At 44.1% G+C, this 26,127-nt stretch overlaps 1 protein-coding gene across 1 annotated transcript in view; it reads left to right on the forward strand.

Annotated features, from left to right (window-relative positions):
* Nucleotides 1-17,881, forward strand: part of LOC146858041 (ferroportin-like) — a 59,645-nt gene extending 41,764 nt beyond the window's left edge. Inside the window, exons 7-8 of the mRNA XM_085648821.1 lie at nt 9,271-9,930; nt 17,141-17,881. Coding sequence (XP_085504947.1) covers nt 9,271-9,930; nt 17,141-17,457 — 977 coding nt within the window. The 3' untranslated portion in view covers nt 17,458-17,881. The remainder of the gene's footprint in view (nt 1-9,270; nt 9,931-17,140) is intronic.
* Nucleotides 17,882-26,127: the final 8,246 nt, after the last annotated feature.

Below are 26,127 nucleotides of genomic sequence, written 5' to 3' on the forward strand. Positions count from 1 at the left end.
ATCCTCCTCTCTCATCCCAGCTACCTTCTACAGAGAAATGCTTTTCTCCCTTTGCTTTCCTACTCATTGGTTAATTTTTAGTTCTAAGGCTAAAAAAAGGTACAGCCAAATACCATGGGAGCCGCTCCCTTTTTATTTGCACAGCTGTTGCACTTGGGATGGTGTCTCAAGTCCACTAAACTCATATTTGAGAAAGCCCAGCCTTGGTGGTGTCGGCTTTCCAAACCGCAGCAGCTTTGACAAAAACTGCACATTTTATATAGATTTTTTTTCCCTAGGAAAACAGATAGATAATTTGCCAGAAAAACAGTCAAACTCAAACTATTCATTGCAACCCAAGGAATCATTAGGTGCCGATCACGCCGCCAGAGATGAATTTTCCTCTTGCTCAGCAGTGAGGCTCCTTGAATTGGGGGGTGAAGGAACGCTCATAATCCCAGTCAAAGCATTTTTTTTGCAATGGACTTCAGAAGAGGAACTACTTCTCACTGGAAGGAAACAAAGTTCTACATCCTGTTTTAGGCAAACAACCTTCTGCTGACACAGTCAGAAGCCGTTGCACGTGCAACCTTGGCTGCCTAGTTAGGGGATGAGAACCAGTCCAGGCAACTCCACTCTTTTTGGGTAGCATGCATGATTTGTACTACTTAATTTAAATAAGTGTTTATTTAGTTATTTGTGTATTTATGAGGTTTATAAAGCACTACTTTTCTCCTTATGCTACTTGTCCCGTTTTGCTTACTTCAGAGCGCTTACAAAAAGGGTAAGTCCAGCTTGATTTTTAGATGGGATGGGGCCCTGGGAGTGCAATAGCATCAGGCAGGAAACCAAGTGCAATATGGATCAGTGAGGTGAGTGCCACAACGATGAATTTAGGTTATTTGGAGAAAACGTGATAAGCTAAGCTTTAAGGCAAGGGTTTCCGACAATGTGACAGTCAATTCAAGACTGTCAGCAGTGATCCCTTCAGTTCATTAGACAGTATTGCCAGCGATAAAGTACGATCGATTTGGAATGCATCTACATGAGTAATACATAACAGCCATAGCTGCTATTCCCTGGTACCGAGGTAATAATGTGAGTAATGAGTGTCTCCAACTAAAATAATAGCTTTACATTTATTTTTGGAAATGTAACCAATTTTCTCCAAACATCAGCTTATGAGTTCTAAAAATACACACATTTTCGTCTCTATTACATGCTTTTTAATTTTCGCATACAAACCATAATATAACCAAGCAAAGGCTTTCATGTTAGTAGTCTGAAATGCGCACAGGTGAGCTACTCACACGTAGCGCGAGAGCTACTAGTAGCTCATGAGCTACTCGCTAGAGGCGCCTGTTTTCAGAAGCTCCATGAAGTTCAGGTGGTTAGGTTTTGCTCTCAGGCTGGACTAAGAGCAAATTAGAGTCTCAACCCGTGAAAACCCAGTAACTGCGTCCATGTTTCAGCCTCTTGATGGAACTTTGATTGATCAGGTGGGCCATCAAGGACAAAGGTTTCTACTTAGGATGTGATGAGGAAATCCGTGGGCATGTTTTTTTTTGCAAGCACCCCTGTAGGGTTGATGTGATGCAGTGTGATAATGATAGCAGTGCATTGCACCCTTTTCATGGACACATCTAGCAATCAATACCAGTGGATTGATACTGGCTTATCAGACGGCTGTAGTTATGTGTATTATTTCATCAATTGAGAATTAGTTGTGTAAATCGGTATAAATTTAACCAAGACTATGAAAATTTACCAACCACCACCTTCAAAAATGTAACAACGCAAATGACGCTGATTGTTAGAAAATGCAATAAATGTAGATCAACGATCATAGCTTGCGAGGCATCTCTTTGCATACATTAGCCTCAGTTGGTTTTCTGAATAATCTGCAATATTTTGGGAGCTGGGAAAATACAATCTTTATGTGACAAGTACATTTAGAATGAGAAAAGGGGTCCAACTCACAAAGGCTGGTGTTTAAGTTAGTGTGAGTTAATCTTGTACTTGTGGCTTACTAATGATTTTCAGAATCAGACCCCAGGTTTATCCACTGGAGGTTGGGAGTATTACAGGAGTAAGTGCATCAAGCCCCATATGTTTAGTTTCGGACATTTTCTTTCCTGCAGCTAACACTGATGTAAATAGATTCATAGAAATGTGGAGTGTGGAGACGAGCCAGAAACATTTGCTGCTCTGCCCTTGCTCCTTTCAACTGTAACATTGTAGGCCTTATTGGTTGTCACCTATTCTTTCATGTTCCTGTGTACAGTCGGGTGTCTGTCACGTGCCTATTCAATTATTTTACTCTTTTGTCCCTATGACAAAAGAGTAAACGATGTTAACAGGAATGAGGTTTCCCCACACCCCTTATGTTTTGCGCGGTGTGAGACTTCCCCGCATGTTGTATCTCATGATCTCTGATTGAAAACATGGACATCGTTTTCTAACATGTGCCGGAATCCTGCACCTCACTAGTCCTTGCCTGACCCGTTGCCAGGGGATATGTCGAGGAATTTGAGAGGGAAAATTGCATAATTCGGTGAACCGCACATCAGAACAGGGGAAAGATCTACAAATCCTCTGTAGAAGTGCCAGATATGACACCTACGAAATACTTCACTCCATGGTATTGTTATTTCCCGGGTGCTATAACACGCAAAAAAATATCGAGGAAGTAAGAATGAGCCCTTTTGTGTGATGCAGGCTGCAGTGTGATGGTTGTAATTGAAGGCGAGACTATGCAATGAATGTCCGTGGAATTGGATGCACAATGGGAATACATCTGCACAATATTGGACAGTCTGCAATTATCCCTAGAAGTCAAGGGGCCTGATTTAGAATTTGGCAGAACGGATAAAAACATCTACCATATTGTAGTGCACTAGATCCTATGGTGCTTGTAATAGGGCAGATGGGCTAATTGTCCCATTTGTGACAAAGTATCCCATCTTTTTGTGACAGATATCCCATCTATTTGTGTCAGATATCCCATCTATTTTGACAGATATCCCATCTATTTATGACTAAGGGTGGGCGGAGAGCTCCGCTCCACCCACGGAGTGTGCAGAGTGTTGCCTACTCCGCGCTTCGCGAATAGGCGGAGTCGACAGCACCCCCCTACACACCGCGGCGGAGCATAGTTGACAACAGCCCCACCTCCCAACCGCCCTATTAACAATAGTTATAGAAGCTTAAAAAACAATATAAAGTATTAAAAACGCCTTACTTGAGCTGTGGCATCCTCAGGCTGCCCTCTTCCTCCATCGCGACTTCTTGATGACAACTGCGCATGCGCGAGTGCTTGTTAGAAATCTGCATGCGCGAGCACTCGAGCATGCGCAGTTGTCATCAAGAAGTCGCGATGGAGGAAGAGTGCAACCCGGGGATGCTGCAGCTCAGGTAAGGCGTTTTCAATACTTTATATTGTTTTTTGAGCTTCTATAACTATTGTTAATAGGGTGGGTGGGAGGTGGGTGGCGTGTAGCGGAGCTACGCGGAGTGTGCGGAGATTATTTTAACCTCCGTGGTGCTCTGAAACTGCTAGAGCATGGGTTAAAACTTAGGGGTGGCATAGTAGCTTTCGTGATTGAGGCACACAAATCAAACAAAACAGAGGTATTTTATTTGTGGGTTATATTCCCAGCAGCAAATGCCAGAACACAAACATTTCAGTCCTACACAGAAGGAGATGCACTAATGGAATATTGTCCGTTTGAGGACATTGAAGTTCCACTCATGTACCAGGAACACTTATATTGGTTTAAAGGCACCCTACCCCACATAAAAAGATGAGTAAGACTCAGCCTGCTCAGAGGAGATGGGGCAACATGGCCGATATTAGCGGCCTACACACCACATCCTGACATTGACACAATGCCACCAGGAGACTTACTCATACAACACAAAGAGTTGATTAAAATCTATAGAAATTTGACGCAATTCATCATGAGTACATTTACAGTCCAACCAGCAATTGTTGCAACAAATGGAACTCAAGCTCAGGGTGCATCAACTAAAATCACACCACAAACCTTACACGCAGCAATAGGCAAAATGCCCACAAAACATGAACAAATGCCATTCTGGGTAGCTCAGAAAATAACTCAGCTCGAGGCAATATTCCTGAATACTACCACGTATGAAAAACACAGAATGCTAACAATCTGCTTGCCCATGGGGATAACACCACAAGTAGAAGAGTGTACCACTTGGGGTACAGTCTTTGCTGCCATTTATGCCAGGACTCATGGCATTCCTTCATTAGCGGTGGTACCAGACGTATTGAGAAAAATACAAAATGAGTACGGAGCAGAGCCTGCCCTAAACTTAGGGATGACGTTACTAGGTAACTATGCCCAGGAATCGGCCATAATGCTAGCTATAATTAAAGGAGAAGCAGCTTCAGTGGCAATCCGCCAACGCCTAAGGGAGTTCAGTCCTTTAGAACCGGAACACGAACTACCCAAAATAATTGAAACTGCATATGCAGAATTAGGCAGAGACAGTTTGGGTGGGAAAGCTTTAAAACCACAACTGATGAGCAGTCCTGAAAATGGCATTTCCAAGCAGACACCTACTTCTAGAAAGAAGAAGTGGGATAATAAAAAACAAGAATAATAAATAATAGTGAAACATTGGAAGGCACATCAAATTTTGAATCTATGTATTGTTTTCAACATTACGGTCATAATTTTTTGCATAAATCTGCTAATCCTAGAAATGTGTTCACATACCACCAGTGGGAACATTTTTCAACACCATCGAAGGGCAGTTTAAAAACGTTTACTCAAGAGTTTTCATATTTTTCAAGGTTTAATATGTCTGACCCTGCCTCATATTATTATAAGGTCGCACCTCATCAGCAAAGAAAAATATGCTAACAAACACCAAGCAAATTTACCATGCATCCTTTATTGCCCAGTTGTCCGAACATGGTTTCAACTTATGTAAAGACACAATAGACTTAAAATCAGTCTGGGGTACTAGAGAATGGCAAGTGTAGGGAATGGAAGCTTTATTTAGAGCATGCCTCATCCCTCAAGAGATGATGTTTTTGAATGAGACAGTGCAACAGACGTCTTGCCTTGGACTAGCCAAGAACAAAGACTTGAACACACCTCGTCTGCCAACACCATCACTGACTGAGGATAATGAAACATCACAAGAGATGACATTGTATAATACAATAGATCAAACCCCGATTGGAAGAAATGGTTGATTTGGCCCACAGACACCAATGGTTGTCAGTCAAGATTCATGGGTAAAACCGAAGGGTTTAGCATCCATAGGCCAGATCCACGTTATGTACAAAGACAACATCCAGGGGTAGTGACATCCTACAGTGTTGGGAAGTTGTGCCTTGATTGGCTAAAAACCTCAACACTCACATAGGTGAAACAACACGAGGCCACAGAGAGATTATGGGAAATAGACCGTATAAACCTAGAAAAATCTCTAGCAGTGGTAGACAATGGGTTAACAACATTGACCTTAAGGATATATTCCTTAGGCAACATTGTATCTTCTGCGATAGACACCCTACAACAAGATTTGGCCATATTACAACACGGGCAATCTCAATTACGTTCTATCATGTTGTTAAGCTGGACGCTGTAATCTTTGCGTGCAGGCTATGTGCCTTGGCGTCTAATCAACAGCACGTCTCTGTTTTCTGAACACAATCTAACAGATAAACAGATAGAAGTGGAACAAAGGGGAGCAAAATATACAATGCTGCCTATTGAAAAACTGGATAGGTTACTATTTACAGTGGCATAATCACCGTCCACGGAATGGCTAATCCATGGCCACATAACTCTACCGGGCACTACTTTTCCGTTTCAGTATTGCCTTGAACAAAAGCAGTCAGGCAGATATGGAAAAATGGGTAAGGAATCATGGGAATTACCATACAGATTTCGATGCCGGAGTGGGGATTGAGAAGTGTTTCTAAGCGGTACAAACTGTGAGAACGCTTTAAGTGGATCACTCATATGTCAGGATATAATATTGCATGGGACTTGTAATGGTTCTGTAGCAAACTTGTTCTGTCATCTGAGGGGTGCCCCAGCTGCATTGAATACTCCAGTATTTGGGCTACTTTCAAATGGGAGTTACTTGATGCTGAACAATCAAGTCTGCTGCGGCATGCTTACGGGCATCGCATATCTGGTAACTGTGACTTATTGTATGCAAGTATTGTTTCCACCAACACATAGAGTCAGGGAGGTGCCATTATTACCTTCACTGAATGTTTCTTTAATACAGTTTGATACTCTAAGTAGAATGAAAGCCATGCTTCTACAGAAGTATGTGCCCCTAACCTCTCCTCAAGAGACTTTTGATCTCCAGATCGCAAGGTCTTCAGCAGAGATACAGGCGCCTATTTATAGCAACTGCCCTCATCATTTCGCAGAAATGGTAAACCGTATCTTTAATATGACTGATACGAGTGGCATTGTTTACCTATTTAAGACCATAGGTTCTGGACTTATGGGCACCTTTCAGACGGTACTTCGAGTTATACCAAACTTCATACACTCCGAATTCGGAAGCACCTTTGAAGGACTTCCGCTGATCCTATTTCTAATAGCAGGTATCCTGATTGTCTTCTATCTGCTACGCAATGGATGTCCCAGTCGCCAAGGAGATGGAAAAAGCACTCCTGGAGCGGAAATACCGTGATCGCATGATACAACATCGAGGCATGCCTCGCCTAAGAGAACTAAGTGCATCTTGGTTCTTGTCATTTCAACCAGTCTGGATGGACTGCATCTTACCTGTCCTCCGATGCCTGTGTTGCGGAGAAGAATGTGTGTTAGACCTTTGTTTGACACTCCCATCATGTGCACAACCGGACGTGAATGCTCTACTGGACCCGATAACAGCCCTTGTTCTCCAATGTCCTCAGCGTATTCCAATGTTGATGGCGGAATTCCTTGAGCCACCACTGGTAGTAACTGCACCTGTTGGTATGGACACCGGCTCCTCCACTGACACCAAGGCTTTGGACAGTGCACAGGCTGCCCCAGCACCGGCTGTGGACAGCGTAGAACATCATCTGTGCTCAATTGATGTTCTTTGCGAGGTGCTACATGGGTCGTCTACTGTGGAAGCAAGCAGCAGAAATGTTGCGTCTACCAGCCCGGACACATAAACACTTGACTCAATTTGCTCGTCATTTGCTGGGAAGAAATTCGCCCTTTCTTAAACAAGCTCAAATTTGAAACTCAAAACTTCATTTATTGGGCATACATGGCTTTCTAATGCTTATAGTGCTGTGGACTATAAATACAAACATTTCAAAGCTAGGCCTTGCATTATTTTTAACATTTTTGAAAGTTTTTAGAATTTTTTTAGAAGTTTTTAAACATTTTAGCCAAATCAATGTTTTTAAGACTTCTTAGTGTATGCGTACCAATATCTAATTAGATTAGTAATACGGTACTTAGTTACTTATGCCGTCCAGTCGGAAGAAGAGTGGGTGTTATATTCCATATAGGTACCCTATATAGGCTCAGGTAACATTATAAACTTTCACCTATATCCTTCACTACATTACATACATAACGGTTCTGGGGGACTGACCTTTTATCCAGATATGACACTGCAGTCAGAACGCGAGTTTTCCTAGTTCGATTCTCATACATTATGCATGAGGCTTCTTGGAAGCACAGCAGGACTAACAGCAGGATTACCATCTCCTGTATAATATCTCTGTATAAAGTTGAGGCCCAACGTCATCCTTTAGGCCGACACAGTAACACAGCAAGGTAGGACCCCTGGGGAGACCTATGGGTATAAATACATCACATCTTGCTTAGGAAGATAGAGGAGACCGTGACTTCCCGGCTGACACACTGACCAGAGACGCTGAGGTTCCTGCATGCAGATGCTCCAGCAAGCAGTGGTCTAACATTCTTCGCGGGGTGTCCAACTCGAGACCAGGATGGGGTCCCATGTTCTCTCATTCTCAGGTAATGGGGTGAACAAGATCCGAGTGGGATTCTTGGCATAACTCCTACATAGAGGCTAGGTACATTTAGGTACATCTAGTTAGGGAGACATGGTAGGAGTACACACTTTTTATCATGTGTTTTATATACTTGTATATATTCTTGATTATTGCAAGATGGTAGAGCTATACCATTCATTTACTTTCTTAGTGCTTCTAATATCTCTGCTACTGTCTAATGGTTGTTGCAGCTCATATATTGTACACTAGAATAACAACTCTTCAATAAATACTTATTGAAATGCCCAGCCTGTTTATTCTGTGTATCTCTGAGACAAAATAAGTAAGCACGAGTGACTGAGCGAAAAGTAGTATATTGTTTCCACGATCCTGGGGGATCAGGGTTGTTATGTTCTGAGGTTGCCAGAAACTATTCTCTCCCCGATAAGAGGAGATTCTAGTGGCATTGTGAGCTAGCTGATACAGACAGGATAACGTATCCGGTGTGGGTGCACGGAATCAGTCCGCCACCAATCCCACAGTTTAGGTTATCCAAACGTGCAGATCCTGTATAGGGTATATAAGAACTACACAACAATCCCATCTACCAAGCTCTAGATCAGGTCCAAGATCTACTATTAGTTTTAAATAATCCTAGGGACCCCTTTGGCTACAACGTTAGACAAATTACCCAAGATTGGGCAATAGTTAAATATGTTTTCTTTTTACTCCCTTTATTCTCTAGCACATAGAGCTTAGGTTTTTGGATGAACGACTGGAATGGGAATCAAATTCAGCCCTGACAAAAATGTTGAAACCAGGCCTGGGCCCTTCCTAGTTCTTTCTTTCCGTTCTTATTCAGTCTATCTCTCCTTCTCTTTCTCTCTCTTCTCTCTCTCTCTCTCTCTCTCTCTGATTTCATCTCTCGCTCCCTCTCTCTTCTTTTTCCCCTGCTGTTCATATTTCTTTAAACCCTCTGAAGCCAGAGTCAGGGGCAATGGCCATTGACTTTGAAAATGCCTTCAGCCCTCCCGCCCCTTTTCCACCTTTGCTTTGGGTTAATATTCTGTTGATAAATAGTCAGCACAGGTCTGTTTGAAGATGGTTAAAATCTTTCCTGAACAAAAACAGCGTGGGATTGTAACTGTGTAGAGCAAATTCAAAATGCTAAGTCCTATAAATAAAGATGGGACTAGATTACATATTTGAAATGTAAATGTCTTTCCAACAATATATGAACATATATGCACACTGGCGTAAATGTAGTTGGTCTGTTTACCATGTGTAAGAAATGTGAAAATGTAATATTTTAATTTTTACAGGACCACCTCCAGAAAAGAATGCCTCTGTAAATGGTCATTTGATGAAGGAGAAGTCTTCAAACAATGTGGTGCCTAAGGAGATGGAAACGCCCGGCTGCTCTGACAGCATCACCAGACCTTTCTATACCTTCCGAGATGCCTGGGTGGCCTACTATGAGCAGCCTGTGTTCCTGGCCGGCATGGGCCTTGCCTTCCTCTACATGACAGTTCTGGGATTTGAATCTATTGCCACTGGCTACGCCTACACGCAGGGCTTGAGTGGCTCTGTGTTGGGCATTCTAATGGGTCTCTCAGCCATTGTTGGCATCCTAGGGACAGTGGCCTTCACCCAGCTCCAGCGCAGATGTGGACTGGTTCGGACAGGGATTATTTCTGGAATAGCTCATCTCTCCAGCCTGATGTTGTGTGTGGTGTCCGTGTTCCTTCCCACACGCCCATTGGATGTATCTCCTTCTTCACTAACCAACATCAAGTCCTTAGGGAATATTTCATCTGCAGCTGATCTTCTGGATGCAATATTTGAAGTTAACCATACGACAGGAATGGAGAACTTGATAGCGAGTTCCAGCGTTGCCCTTGAGGGGATGGAGATGAGCCCCAACTATGTGCCCTTTCTATCTGTCAGCTTGTTGTTCGCTGGGATCATTGCTGCTAGAGCTGGTAAGTGTTTTTTCTACTAAAATAAGTGTGTGTCTTAACATTCATGTTATTCGGTTACTTTTAGCTTGGTATTACTTGAGCGCTAGGAAAATATGGCTCTATAACACAAAGGCGGACTGGTAAGCTAGGAACTGAGGAAAAATGTAATATAGAGTTACATAAATGCAACAGTGGGAGAAGTCCCTACTCAGAAAATAAGTTATTAGATGTTTCCTTATTCTTCTTGTATGCAGGAATACAGTTCCATACGATGCCAGGAAATATGGCTCACAATTTACTTGAGGTGCAGTAAATTGTGCAGAATTTCCTAATTGGCAAAGTGACTACTTTTTAGGTCTGGTGAAATCCAGGCTGCTAAAGCTTCTGTCATGAACGATGAGAATAAAAACTATAAAGATGGGGCCTTTAGCTCAGACCCTTTCAACCATTGCTTTCTGTCAATTAATTTCAGTCACTGCTTAAAGAAAGTGTCATTAACATTCTGGATCAGTCCAATAGAGTATTTGTTATCACTAGATTTTAATAGGTGTATTACGTGTGTCAGTGGAAGTGCGTCAATTGCTGTGCATGTACGGTGAAAGCCAATTGCACTGCACTGTGACAGCATACATTGAGGTAGTGATGCAGAGCGGGGTTGCAGCACGGAGAGTGAGTTCCCGACTACTAGACTTTGAGCTATGAATAAAATAAAAGTAGATTGCTGAGCTTGAGGCGGACAACAGCACCTTTTGTACTGTTACAGGAATCCACTCATCCAAGATGGCTGCCACTTGAACCAGGTGGCGTTGCTGCCACCTTATTTGTGGGAACAGAAGAGACCACTTTTTCACTTCTGCGTTCAAAGACTGAAGGTCCACATGGGCCAAGAACACGGAAGGAATGTGAACATGTATTTTGCTGAGAATTATGAAGGAGATAATTTCTGAACCAAGCACGCTGACCCTTGTGGAACTGGCCAAAAACACCCCTGAGCTATACTCACACCAATAACTTAGGCAGGAATGCTCAGTTCTGTTTGGTTGTAGAGAAAAGTAAAGTGCTTCACTGCCACACAAATTGCAAAAAGATTGTTTGAAAGCTGTTTAACAAACGAGCTAGTGTAAATCAGCACAAAACAATCATCACTTCACAGTACAAGAAAAGTCAACATAATTGCTGAAACAGCATGTGAGGGAAACGATTATGCCTAAGCATATTTATGACAAAGGATTGTGGATAATTAGTGTCATCCTCAGCTATCTCTTACACTCCTCCAGCTTGCCAGTAGAGTGCTTGTCCTTACCTTTTTTCCTTATTTTCAAATGCCTCTAACCGGGGACAAAAGAGACAGTATATGAGTGAACCTCTTGGACTTCATGCAGATAGCCATGAAATGGAAAGGTATTTGGAAAGCCACAGAAGCTCCAGGGTCTCTGCTGGAATGAGCATTGGCCTTCTTTTTAGTTGGAGCTTCTTTGATTGCGTAGGCGATTGTAAAAAAATCTGACAAACAAAGTGTCCAATAGAAGCATGTTGGTCTGGAACATTTCCACAATAGATACTGAAGATTGATTGAGGGAGACCAAATTATCTGAAGATATAAGTGACCATTCTCAAAATTCTACCCTCTTTCAGCTTATGAAGAGGGTTTTCAGCACATCAGAACAACAGGGAAGAAGCCTCAGAAGCTCAATAGGCTATTTGAAGAGCTTAGTCACTTAGAGCCTGATTATATATTGGTCAGAGTGTTATCTCCTGGTGGGATTCTGCTCCGCCCAATTAAACTGGCCTGGTGTTTCTGCACCCAGATTTCCTTATGCGGACACCAGACCTGATTTTACTGGCCACAAAATCAGCCGGCAAAATCGCTTTAGGGTTGGGCTCTAAGTGCAACCCAGCCCAGGGTTCCTACTCCTTCCTACAACATCCTGGAGTATGTAATGCTTCCTCATTTCAGGCCATATCATCTTCTGCCCACTGCTTCCCACCCACTCCACCAAACCCCACCCTAAACCGACGCTTGCCATTTACTACCTGCTCAAAGCAGAGCAAGTGGTAAATGGGCCAGTAATCTACATGGAATTGGGACTTCCATGAGGGATTTGACATGGACAAAACAGGTGCGGGTGATTACTCACTGTTTAACAGGAATTAACTTGCAATTGCCAGATTTATGTGTGGGGATATGGGCCACAAGCATGAATTCTGAGCCACATGGTATTCCACACAAAAATCCACGTTACTTGTAAGTGGGACTTTACTATTGATTCACTGACTTTATATGTAATTGTAGAGGAACTGCAAAATAGCTTGAGGACAGTACCATACACTTTGAATTTGTCCCCTTCCTTTTGCAAGATGAATTTGCCATTAAAAACTCACCAGGGCCAGTCTGACATGATCCGATTAATCTAAAACTAAAGGGGGCTATGGTACGTGGTGTGCCCCCACGTCAATGGGCACAAAGATGTTTGTACTGGAATTTGTTTTATCTTGCACAGGCAGATAATCAAAGCCCATATTCACCCCAGTGAGCGCGTATCTGTTTGTTTATTTATTTAGTTACATAATCTATTTTATATAGCACTAACAAGACCCAATAGTTATCTAAGCACTTTACAAAATACCCGTTTCATATTGCAGTTTACATGAGATCAGTTTTAAGATCATACAAATAGTTTCATACATGCTTTAGCAAGATTTCATGAATCAACTGAACAGCACGGTTAAAACAGGAAACGTAATCTAGTCCAGCAGCGTACCTTGGCAGTGTATCTTGGCCCTCAACCAAAATGGCTTCCAAATGGTCATACAGCAGTCAGAAAGTTTGGTTACATTCTTTCTTTCAAGACATATTTTCTTGGTTAGCACTCATGGTCGAGATGTATGGAGTAGCATAGTAGCTGTCGACTTAAAGCACTATGGCGCTAATTAAGGATAAGACGCTGTAGGAAACTGTCTCTGTATATACTATACCAAAGTAAGGTATAGTGTGCACAGTGTCCAGTGGACCCCCAAAGGTAGGCAGAGGTAAAAGTAGATAACATCTTTCTCTCTATTTGTGGTATTATGGGCGAGCAGTAAGGCTTTATCAGAGGGTAGTGTTAAGCATTTTTGTGCAAACTCAGGCAAGAAATGATGTCACACACTCAAAGACTGAACTCAGACCAATTTTGTTTGTATTAAAAATATGATTTAGTTATTTTATTTCTAGAACCAAGCCTGGCCTGCTGCAGGTAAGTGAAATAATACTTTGCAGTACTTATGCAATAAATTACAGTTGAATGCAGTATCAAATGCAGTTGGTTGATTTACAGGTAAGTCAATAATCAGAATTACTTTTCAATTACTTTGTAGATTACAGTACACGATACTTCTTGGATCACTTTTTAAGTTACTTTTGCTAACCAGTGTGATATGGCTAGATATCACACTGGGACATTTCCTAGACAAAAGGTAATTAATTCAGTTTTAGTACATTTGCAGTTTTTCAAGTTTTTATACAAACCAACTCCACAAAGAATTTTCATAGAAAAGCAGTCAATGCAATCCTATGAGAGGAAATGAAATTATCAGTTTACAGTATTTGTTTGTGGTAGTTGGGTTTCTGGGGTTAGAACCAGGATTCTCCCAGGGTCGAGGATGTCTCTCAGAACATCCTCAGCGGCACTCGGGAGGTCGGGTGTAGAGTGCTGAGGCCCAATGTTATCCAATGGGGGATCCGTTTGGTGGCTGCTCACGAGCAGGCCACAAGGTTGTGGGAGCAAAGCTCCTGGTGTTAGGCCCAGGGCAAAGGGGGATCAGAGTTAGCACACAAGGTGCACCTGCAGCGGCACAGGGGCGGCTGAGTGCAGGGTGCTATTTGGCACCTGTACCCTGTTGATTTCAATGGGGATTCTCCGGTTGCAACAAACACAGCAGGCTCGGGGACGAAGATCTTGTGGAGGTGACCACTGATTGGGGAGGTAAGTTGGGATGCCTGGGGATGCTGGGCCACTGTCGGTTGGGTCACCCAAGGCTGTGGGACATCGTGTGCAGGCAGCCACGGCCGCTGCAGGTAAGAACAGTGGGGCGGGCTGGGGGGGATTACGAGAGACAACCACAAGGGAAAATTAATTATTTATTTAATTTTCCCTTGTGGTCATCTCTCGAAATCCCCCCCAGCCAGATCCACCACTTTTACCTGCAACGCCGCGACTGGGTGCAGGGGTGTCTTTAGGCGTCGGGTTTATCTTACCAGCTACAGTCGCTGTCAGGGGAATCCTCCAGAAAGGGGCTGCAGACTTTGATTGGAGATTCGAGGTAGGTCAGAGATCACCAGACATCAGGTCAGGATCACCGGGGAGACCTCCTCGTGCTGTTGGGCCACACAAGCTCAGGCCGTGGGCGTTGGGTGCAGAGTGGTACAGACTCGTGGATTTGGCTGTAGCCAGAGTCTGTGGATGAGCAAATCTGATGCTCACTGGAGACAAAGTCTTGCTTTAAGAAGGCAGGGCAGGTCCTCTGGGTTCTTGGGGGCTGTTGGCTGCAGAACATGCAGGGAGTTTGCTGGAGTAGGTTTGAGGTGGGTACAGGCTGTTAGGCCTGGGGCCAAGTCAGTGAGCGTCCTCCTCTTCTTAGTTCAGCACGGCTTCTAAGGTCCTTCTTCTTCTCTCTTCTTGTTTGAGGAGGCAAGGTTCAGGGTTGCCCCTAAATACTAAATTCAGGGGTGTTACAGAGGTAGAGGTCGTACCAATGAGTCCCTTCCTTGGTGTGGGTACACCCCCTATTATGCCACCCTCCAATGGGAGGGGGGCATATGCCTCACTCGGGTTGGCTGAGTCCCCCATCTGCAAGATGGCAGGGACTGTGAGTTGTGCTTCACCTCGCCTCCCCCACCTGAGGGGTGGGGTTGGAAAAGGTGGACACACCTCTCCTCCTAACTTGGTTTTCCGACCGATTCTTCCACCCAAAGTGGGGGTCAGAACCGGTGGGGGCCAGTTGCTGGGAGCAGCAAATGGCTGGGATATCTCACAAAGGCGGCAAGCCTTTAAAGCTTCCCCTTCGTGGACCCTGCCCATCCTGGGGCAGGGGACTTGACACCTCGTCCCAGGATGTGCATTGTTTCAGGACCCCGAGAGTGACAGGCTCTCGACCCAGGGGTCCAGAAACATGTCGGGTGGTGGCAGCTGGCGAGCAGCCACTCAGGCAAGACACTAGATGTATGTCGTTTTCCAGGGAGCATCTCTAAGATGTGCTCCGAGTGCATTTTTAATTAAATCCCACGCTGGCGTCAGTGTGGGTTTAATGTGCTGAGAAGTTTGATACCACACTTCCCAGTTTTCAGTAAAGCCATCATGGTGTTGTGGAGTTTGTAATGATAAACTCCCAGTTCGGGGCTGTTTCTAGGATTTTTGGGGCCCTGGGCCGAAAGGGAATGTGCGAGGCCCCTCTACTTTGCATACGTTCAGGGCTCCAGAAGCTGCATTGTTCAGACTCCTCCTGGGCCACAGCTCCTCGTCTCAGCCACCTACAAGCACCTCTTTTACAGCCCATTTCGGGCTGGAGGTGTAAGAATTGCTGAGAGTTAAACCTGTGTGGCGCTAAAGTGCTGACAATGTGCGTCCCACAGTGTTTCTGAATGGGCAGCTGGGCAGGAGGCCTAATTGCAGGACAAACTTGCAAAATGCATCTCCTTGCAACTGGGACACCATCCCTAGGAGGCCCTGGGAAGGCCACCTCCCCTCCCTCCCATGGGGACAGTTGCAAAGAGACGCCTTTCTTTCAATTGAATGGGCAAGAGTACAAGAGGGCTGGTGGTGTGTTAAACTGGTGCGGGGCTCCATGCTGGTGGAATGTGAGACCCTGGCCACACTGCCCATGCCTAGTGCCGGACCTGCTCCCAGTACCATATACTCATAATGGCATTACTGCAATTACAAGGCCTAAGAATTGGCTTAGGGCTCATGCACCTGTACCCTCAACACTGGTCTAGTGCACCCAGCTAGAGGGGTGGCTTACCTGTGCCAGGGCAGTGGGTTGTAGGCATGGCACACAGAGATATGTGCCATGTCGACTCTTCACATTGTTCTGCACCAAAACATGTAGCCTGCATTGGCTGTGTGTGTGTGTGTGTGTGTGTGTAAAGGTACAGGGCCTCTAAGGGTACCACAATAAGTGCTGCAGCCCTTAGAGGCCCTCCCTGGTCACAGTGCCCTTGGTACCTAAGTTACCTTTTACAAGGGACTTACATGTGGCCAGAGAGTTGCCAATTTGGTTTTGTAACAGTACAATTTGGTGAAAGAACATAGGCCCTAGTACCTGGTTGGCAGGAACCCAGGCACACTCAGTCAAAGTACATCAACAGTTTGGCAAAAAGTGGAGGCAGCCATGCGAAAAGGGGCACTTTCCTACAGACGTGCCAATTAAATACAACTACTAAATGAATGTTTTAACTTTGTGTGTTTTTCTTTGGTAGACTATGAACGAGTTGTTACAATGTCTTGTCACAAGAACTTAATACTAGGACTACTAACTACTACTACTAAGGACCTCATTATGAGCAGTCTGGTTGCTTGGGAAATGTGCGGTAACTCCTGTTGCAGCAGATATTTATCAGTTGGTTATGAATATTTGAGGAAAAATTGCCAAGTATCTATCGTATCATATGGATTTTGGTGTGGTAAGCACCAAAATATGCTTGTTATTCCCCGAAAAACGTATAATTGTGCGGTAGTAATCACATCTAATATATTTCAACTCGGCAGAGGCAGAATTTATTGCATGTTATAAATATCATACCAATTACTGCAGGGCATATAGTGAGGGCCTATTTGGCTGGGTTCATTTCCACTAGAAGAACCTACTGAGAGGCATATTAGAGACAAGGATGTCCCTGTTTGTCCATTTGTCTACCGTCACACCCCGTTTTGAGCTTATCATTTTAAAGCTGCTGACTTTCTAGTAAAATGTATGAACCCATGTAATGTGTCCTGATGCATGTTTCCAATGTGTTGGTTTAGCAAATGCGCTCTAGTAACTTAAAAAAATTAAGAAATTCCACTTACAAAATTTCCAGTTCTAGAAAAATCTTTTACGTTTGAATTGTGAATTGTTAATTCTTACACATGCATAAGTCACCTTTTCCCAAACAAGTGAAAAATTCACGTTCATTAAACTATGGTGGCTAGTAAAAATAGGTTTTGGATAAAGAATGGCACTTTTTCTTTAATGGAAATCCTTTTCATTACAGGTCTTTGGTCTTTCGATCTAACTGTGACCCAGCTGATGCAAGAAAACGTGGCCGAGTCGGAGCGAGGCATTGTTAATGGCGTGCAGAGCTCCATGAATAACCACCTAGTCCTGCTGCACTTCGTCATGGTCATCATTGCGCCCAATCCTAAATCCTTTGGCCTGCTTGTGCTCATTTCAGCCTCGTTTGTGGCCATGGGGCACCTGATGTACTTTCGATATGCTCAAAAGACCCTGGGGAAGAAGCTCTTTGCTTGTTGCTCGCGAGAATCATCAGTGCCACCAGAGGCACAAGACACGGAATTAGCTGGAATCTGAACGTTTTTGGGGTGTTCCACCCTAAAGAAATCACGTTTTCAAAGTGTTTGATGGAGTGTTTTTTTTTTCTCCAGACCCATATTTTCACTAATGTTTGATAAATCCTTTCAAGCTTTATGACATTTCTAATCTATTACTCAGACCATTAACCCTTACAAAGCACTGTGTAAACTGTAGTGGCGTGTTAGAGGCAATGATGCAACGCAGCAATAAGAGGTATGATACGCTTCGAGCTATCATATGTACATGTATGTTAGCTCAAAACCTTTATTAACCCCCTGGCGCTGTGTTCAGCCTCAGGATGTGCATGAGTGCGTGCATGTATGCATTGCGTTGCCAGGGTGTGGTTGACGACGCACTACATTCCTCTGAAAATGTCTTGTGCTTAAGCAAAATACAATCTCAATAAAACATCTTTACATTCAAACATACGTCTCTGACAACTTCACCAGAGTCCCATGTCAAGGCTAGGGCTACCCCCACTCGTAGTCTTCTAGCTTCTTGGGCCTCCGGAATTTCTAACTCAGCTGGTACAGGGGGTCCGGACTCTCGGTCAAAATGTACCCCGATACAAAAACCCACGTTGATACTCTTTTGTGGGAGCTCCTGTTGGAGTTCCCTGACATTCAGAATCTCTGGTGACTTTGGGTAGTCCACTCACCCATATCTTGGCCACTCGTGTGATGTTCTGGCAGCTTGTTGAGTCCCACAGACTGAGGCTGAATACCACTTCCAGAAAACGAAAACATTTCTGGTGGCTTTTTGGCCACTTCTCGTGGAAGTTATCATAATGCCTTTCTGTCAAGTCACTCACAGAGGGTATCTTTCAAATGGGAGGTGGAACTTCGCACCCACTTATCGGTTGCGTATCTTGACCAAGTCAACCTCTTGGATGTCTGACTCTCTGGCTTTGCAGGTGTAGCTGCCTTTGGCGTTGTTGCGTTCACACCAACGTTGACTCGCCTGGCCGTCCATAGGATTATAGCCAAATAGCAAGTGCCATACCAATTTTTAGGCATTGAAAAATAAGCATGCTCTCCGCACAGCATACATAATGAACTTCGGGAACAACAGGATCTTTTCCTCATAATATTTGCTCTAAATTTCCTCCAGTTTCAAAAATGTGCTCACAATCACTCCTTCCCATAAATCCTTTATGGACTACATTCTTAACCCTATGTATAAACAGCTTGCCTTTATGTTGCCTATTTAAGGTCAATGTGGGTTGTGCCCCTAACTCCTTATGCTCGAGCTCTTCTTTAGCCCACTTGTCTTTCCCTATATCTTGTCCCATTTTCTTCCTTTCCTCAATCCCCCTTCTTCTACCCTCTAACTCATCTACACATTTCTTCTCAACATCAGTCAGAGAAAAAGTTAGGTTCTGTCTATGAACATAAGCCGTGTCGAGCTTCTTTATAGGCTGAAAAAAACTTCAAACAGTATCTATCTCTTTAGAATTTGGATGTAGGTTCAGATGCTTTTTCATGGGGACTTTTGAGAAAACTAAATTATGGTTTGCAAAATAATACTCAAAATGACCTTGTGTATATAAAAGTCTTGGCAAAATACTACAGGAACTACCATAAGTAAGAGGGGTATGATGATACGCAATTCTCTTAGCTACTAGAGCAGTTAACTGAGTACAAACATAACAATCTTCGGCATCCATTGTGTCAGTATATTCATAAAGCAACCTATAATAAGCATTGGAAGAAAAAAAACTTTTGAAGCATCTGGGTGCAGCAAATTATACTTGAAAGTATGTAAGTTCCCTACAGCAGAAGCGAGTGTGCTAGTGACAGGTCTAGCTTTAGATCCAATAGGACTTCAAGAGGTTGGTGAATTTAATCCTACAGGCAATATAATTAGCTCTATAACAACTGCTATTCATATGCCAGCTACTATAAATCTAGACTCATTTGGGTTACTGATTCTGATAACTTCACTACAATCAGACCTTTTGAGTAGAAAATAGTAGCAAAAAGAGTTTCTCTGTATGTTTCCACTTGTGCAATTGGCAAAACTGACTTCAATGATGAAAACAATTAGCTTATATAGTGGCTCACAAAGATTCACTGTAAATATGTTAATTGTTTTCATCATTGAAGTCAGTTTTGCCAATTGCACAAGTGGAAACATACAGAGAAACTCTTTTTGCTAATATTTTCTACTCAAAAAGGTCTGATTGTAGTGAAGTTATCAAAATCAGTCTTCTTCCAGAATGACACCCTTATGCTCCTTTAGCAGCCTCAGGCCTAGAAAAGCTTCTTCATTCTTTAAACACAGTTCATGAAATGTCAAAGTTTAATTACAAGTATCAGTAAAACACTGTTCAGCTCAGTTTAATCAGTGATAAGGTGAGTTCAATATCAGTATTCTACAGTCGGTTTGAGTTCATGGAGGTTCACTTGACACAGTCACAAAATAAGTCCACTCAGGCATTCAATCTCTCCGGCAAGGCTCTTTTAGATCTCCTGTGTGCAGGCTGTTCATCTTCACTGCCACTTAGAACATTAGCTACAGTTTCTTCTGTGAAAGCATGTGGTATGCTTTCAACAGACAGACTCAGTCTCACATCCCCTCCATCTTCAACTCGACTGGTCACCCAATTTGGCAATTCGCCAGGATCGTTAATCTGTCTCTACTCTAGATGCTGACACATCAAGACCCCCTCATGGGCCAAAGGTGTACTATTGCAGGTTCTTGGACTGCCAACGAGTCTTGAGTCTCTTGTTCATTCTCTGAACCCCCCTCTTGTTTTCTCTGGTGCTCTACAGTTGTAGTCTGCTCTTCAGGAAGAGGCACCCTCACATCATTAAGGAGGCACTCTACTCTCTGGACGTGCACCAAATTGGGAAAACCCTCCACACATAATGGCAGTGTTGATCACAATAATGTCCCTCCAGTCAGGTTCCAGACACCTTTTTCGACATGTTTCTTCACCAAAACCCAGTCACCAGGACTGAGGTCATGATACTTCTCTTGATGTGGCAGAGCGGTGGCAGTTCCAACCTGGTAAGACACAGAATACACCATATCAGCCACTCCTTTGTAGTAGTCAAGAATCATATAATCCTTAATATTCACAAGCACATTTGCAGGCAATCTCAGGGCTTGACCTATGATGATCTCATGGGGAGACATTCCTGTCATCCGATCAGAAATACTGCTTAGATTCATCGGCACCAAAGGCAAAGCATCCAGCCACTTCAAAGATTTAAACGTAGGGCTAACCGTGATTTCAGCACACTGTTGACCTGCTTCACAATGCCAGAAGTCTCAGGTCAATAGCTACAGTGCAGTCTCTGTTCCACTTGCAATGCTACAAACATAATTTTTAGGACCGCATTATTAAAATGAGTTTCTTTGTTTGACTCCAGCAAAGATGGAAACCCGAACCAGGGATGAGTTCCCTTAACAAAAAACCTGGCTAACGTAAGACTGTAATTTAAGACTGTCATTTCTCCTTGTCTTGTAAGTCTCAGCCCAACGTGAGAAAATACACACAGTCACAAGGACATATCTCAGCCTGTTACACAACAGCAAGCAATTGGTCAACAAGGGTTTTTCATCGGTTGACATTCATATTTCATCGTACCTCTCGACACAACAAGCTCTGATCCAACCCTGCTGTTTTGCTTCTGGTACTTACTCTTGCAAAATCGTAGCTACTTCCTAATTGTCAGCCACTGACAACAAAAGGTTAAGTTGGTCCGATTTTCAGATTCATTTACATATTCTCCATTAAATGTTTGAGACCCATGAGTGCAAAACTTTGCAACCTCATCAGCATAATGAATGCCAACGGTCGCATAGTAATTTCCGCTCCTGTGTGTCAAACCCTTTACAACAGCTATTTCTTTAGACAATTACAATGCTTTTAACAATTTCATCACATATTCCCCATTTCTAACGTGGGACCTGTTAATGTCATAAATCCACTCTAGGACCTTAACTGTCCAACGTCATGGACCACACCAAAGCCGTATTGCTTATCAGTGAGAATAGCCACTCTCAGTTGTTCTGAAACACAGCAGGCTCTAGTAAAACCAGCCAGTTCAGCCACTGGTGCAGAGGCTACACCTCAAAGTCAGGATACTTCCACAGTACAGACTGCATACGTAGCTCTCATAATTACCTCATCAAATCTTAGACAAGAGCTGTCAACAAACAGTATATACTCCGACTCTGCCAGAGGCTCATCCTGAACATCTAGTCTTGACTTGGTGCATAGTTTGATGACATCTAAATAGTCATGTTCAACCTCTCCATAGTCATATTCAGTTTTGGGCAATAGCAACAGAGTATCAGGATTCAGTGCAGCACACCTCCAAAGGGTGATGTTCTCTGCGGCAAGTATGGTCGGTGTATATTTGTTCAACCTGCTGTTTGTCAAGTACTGGGTACAGATACATGGCTACAAAATGTTGACGGAGGGAGGCACCATGACAGTTGAGGGTGTCCCATGGCTATGCTCTCACACCTTTCAATTTTGACACTACTGCTGCAACAGCTTTAAGGCAACCGGGCAGCACTGCAGCTACAGGATCAAGAGTAGCAGAACAATAAGCCACAGTTCTTTGAGCATCTCCATGCATTTGCCTTACCACTAAGAGAGCACAGCCCTCCCTCTCACTGCAAAAGAGCGTAAAAGCTTTATTGACTTTCTGCTCTAGGAACACAGCAAACAGTCATCTCATGGTAGTGGTACAGGCACATCCTTGTGCGTCAACCCTTGTAGAGGCTTAGCCACTAGGGAAAAGCTGGGTATCCACTGACAACAGTAGCCCACCATTTCCAGAAACATCATGACTTCTCTTTCTGTCATGGGCAAATTCATTTTTAGAATAGCAGAAATCTTTTCTTGTGGCACCTTCATTGCTCCCTTCTCAATGTGATGCCCTAAATACCGAACTTCTCTTTTTCTATACTTTAGCTTACTGTGGGACACTTTATGTCCATTTTTAGCCATGTAGTTCAGTAAAGCAATAGTATCTTGTTTACAGGCCTCTTGGATATCTTATGCCATCAAGTCGTCAATATACTAGACTAGGGTAGAATTACAGGGCATTACCAAAGATTCAAGGTTCTTTTTAAGTAACCTGATTAAAGATCGAAGGGCTTTCTGCAAAACCCTTGTCAGACTCTGCACCATGCCAAAGCACAGTTCTGGATCTGGAAGGCAAAAAGGAACTGACTGTCCTCATTCAAGGGTATTGAGAAAAAGGCCAGACACAAATCTACTCTGTTCTACATTCTCTGTCAACAACACCTGAGAGCCGCTATTGGAAAATATGCTTTTAAGAATATCCTAGCAGTTAGGCTTTTAACAATGCCTATATAGGAATACAGGGCATACTGGAAAAACTTTGCACAGGGGCATGAGCAATGTAGGCTGTGCAAATACCGCTCCAAATCGTTGCCCACATTCTATGCTATTGTGCAAGCCTAATACAACAGAGGCAGAGGCAAAGGTATCTAAGGCCAATCTTTGTGCAGCATGGTACAAGAACATGCAAGGAGGCTCTGTCGCCCATCTATACCACAGTGGTTCCAAAGGAACTAGCACAGTTTGGGAAAACATTCTCGGAAACGGGCAGGCTGCTACGCGAACTCAGCCGAACAATGAGTGCCGCCTGCCAGGGGTGAATATGCTTGAGCATGGTGGTCACCAGAAAGTAGCTCAACTATTGTCCTCTGTCCTTAAACAGTTGTCATCTGCTAAAACCTTAGGAACAATAAGGCAAGCCATTATGCAAATGAAGTCAATCTTGCTCGGCCCAACTTGAGCCCTATCCTCGGACCCAGTTGACCTAGATGAACCTTACCTTTACATATCCTGCCACAGTTGAAATTTGTAGCCCAGAACTAGCTTTCGGAATAAAGGCTGCGGTATTCTTATACACAACTAGCACTTTAATATTTTAAGGTTGTGTTGCACTTGAATTAATTTCTAATGTCGTGTTATTTATTTTTAACTTAACCGATTTGCACATGTGCAGTCTGGTCCAGCTATGATCGTAGAAGTGGGTGAAACACTGTGCTAGTTCACTGCACTTTAAATATAGTATAATAAGAGGTCACTCACTTTCATGTTGTACAATATGGACTGAAAGCACAACGAGATGCTGCTTAACGGTATAGAGTTGCACATGTACAGTTTGGTTCAGCTGCTCATTTGTACAGATTTTAATCCCAATCCAGTTAAACTTGCATATGTCGCTCTTGTTTTAACTCACATTGCATTTGACTGAATTGTAGAACGAGATGTGTATCTGTACAGATTTTAAGTTTGATCTATTTATGTCTGTATAATCTTTGTTTTGGACTAGGAATTGTTAATGGACCTAGTTATCTAAATAAACTGTAAGTGCCTTAACAGACACCATTGAAATGTGCAACCCTATTAATACTCACTCTCCTTGATTACTGCAACTCCTGCCAAACAGCTGGAATGCTGCCAACCTTTTAAAACGGTGCATGGGCTTTAGGGGCTTAGACTGGACTTAAACCACTCTAGATTTTATTAAAAAATGTATTTGAGCTCAATTCACTGCAGTGACTAATCATCCTACTTCTACCACTTGACAGAGTGCAGAAATCTGAACCAATTTTTTTCTTTATTCCCCCCATTTTTAGGTCGAGCCTAGCGCAGCGCGCATGCGCTGCCCTAGGAGAGGGCCTCTTGGAATCACTCCAGACTTTCGGTACACTCGTGTGTATGGCTTTTTATTTTCCACATATTCTATTGGCCTTTGCGTGTGGCTTTCAAAAATGAAAGCACGCAATTGGCCAAAGGCAGGGGCATGTCCCACCTCTTCTTAAAATGTTTACCCCCATGGCCTTTTGCTCTTGGGAGCGAACAGCGGCGGTCAGGCTGGCAGCTGCATTCATCCTGGGTCACGTGCTTTCGCTTTTATTTGTCCTTATAGTGCGCATGCGCGCATGCACCACTCGCGGGCTAGCAGATGACCATGCAGAGACCTCCGGTGCGAGTAATCTTCATGTTTCTCTTTCCTCTTCTCCTGTTTCTCTCGCCTTCTGTCTAACGCTCTCCGTTTGCCTCTCGACTTCCTTTATTCCATCTGCCTACCTTTCATAAGCAGCCGTTTCCTGCCCTACGACTACATAGTCACAGAAGCAGTCCTAAGCCTCCACTAAGACATGGTGCTTTCTACGACTGAGGTAAGTATGCAACGCCTGCTGCTGCGAGCCCTTCAGCGTGCAGTAAGTGTGCACTGCACCACGATCACAACGGGTGTGGTAAACTTGTCTCTCTTTTGAGTAGGTTCTCTCCTCACTTCTCTGTCGAGCTCTCTGCTTGTTGCCTAGTTTCGTCCTCCACTCCTTTTCTCTCTCTCCGGCAGTGCTTCATTTCATGTTTTTCCTTCTCTTCCCTTTCTCGGGTACTACTTCCCTTCACTCCTATCTGTCCATCTTTCGATCGGTCTTTCTTTTCGCTCGACTGTCTCTTAAGCTGCCCGCTCTCCCCTCTCCCCTGATCAAGTATTAGATAGCCCTGGTTGTGTAGTATTAGATAGTACTCCACATACATTTCAGTAAGCCACACTGACCAGTTCTAGACACAGCACACAATGTCCGTGTGTGGTAAACATCCTTCAAACTGTTTTGTCTATACCGAATACCACGTTTGGAGTGGACAGCATATTTAAAAGGCGTCATTGTGCTTGTGTTTAGCCGTCTGAAGAACAGACCGTGTGCGACTGGGATCTGGCAGCTTCTTCCAGCGCCTCGAAGCAGGGGGCTCCCTGAACAGCGCAGTGTAAGAGAAGTGTGCATTTCCCACCTAATGTGAGTGCAATATTGAATAACTGATGTCTGCTCGTGTGCTGCATGCACAGCACTGTCTGCACAGCCCTAACAAGACTCTCGGCACCGCCACAAACAAGAGAGGCTGAGCCGGACACCCAGGCCATGCCGGCCTGACATACAGTGAGCGGTCTGCACCGGAGGGCCAGGGAGGGGGCAGGACCCCGCCGTTATTGAATCTGTGTGCTGGAAACACTTTGATGTCATTCCTCGTGTCACCCCCTCCCCCATCCCTACCTCTGCTGCCCCTGTCCCCTCCCCCCCTGGATTCCTGGCAGCAAAGTGACCCGCACGTATCCAACCTGACCCCCTCGACCAGGTGCGGGTGGGGGCGGGGCCTGCGAGGAGTGGACAAACTGCTCCTACCTCACGTGATATCTTGAGTCCTGTGCGCGGGCTTATGGTCCAAGACGTTTCAGCTAGTCCCCCACCCCCATCCCCCACCGTGGCCCATGGCCCATGGCCGCATCCTGGTCAGGTGCAACCCACTAAGGGCAGTTATTGGACTCCCTCTCCGGCAGTGCTTCATTTCATGTTCTTCCTTCTCTTCCCTCTGTCGGGAACTACTTCCCTTCACTCCTCTCTGTCCACCTTTCGATCGGTCTTTCTTTTCGCTCAACTGTCTCTTAACCTGCCCGCTCCCCCACCTCTCCCCCGCTCAGCCCCTCCACTCTCTTGCCACCCATGGACACCTTTTCATTTCCTTTCCCCCTTGTTGTTTCTTTTCCCCCATTCTTCGCTGCCTTCAATTACTCTGCCTCTTCCACTGTTTGCTGCCTCTCCCGCTCCCTCCTCCACAGTCACATCATGTTTCTTCACACACTTCATGTCCTACACTGT

This window comes from Triturus cristatus, chromosome 3_2, assembly GCF_964204655.1.
Source record: "Triturus cristatus chromosome 3_2, aTriCri1.1, whole genome shotgun sequence".
NCBI lineage: Eukaryota > Metazoa > Chordata > Amphibia > Caudata > Salamandridae > Triturus > Triturus cristatus.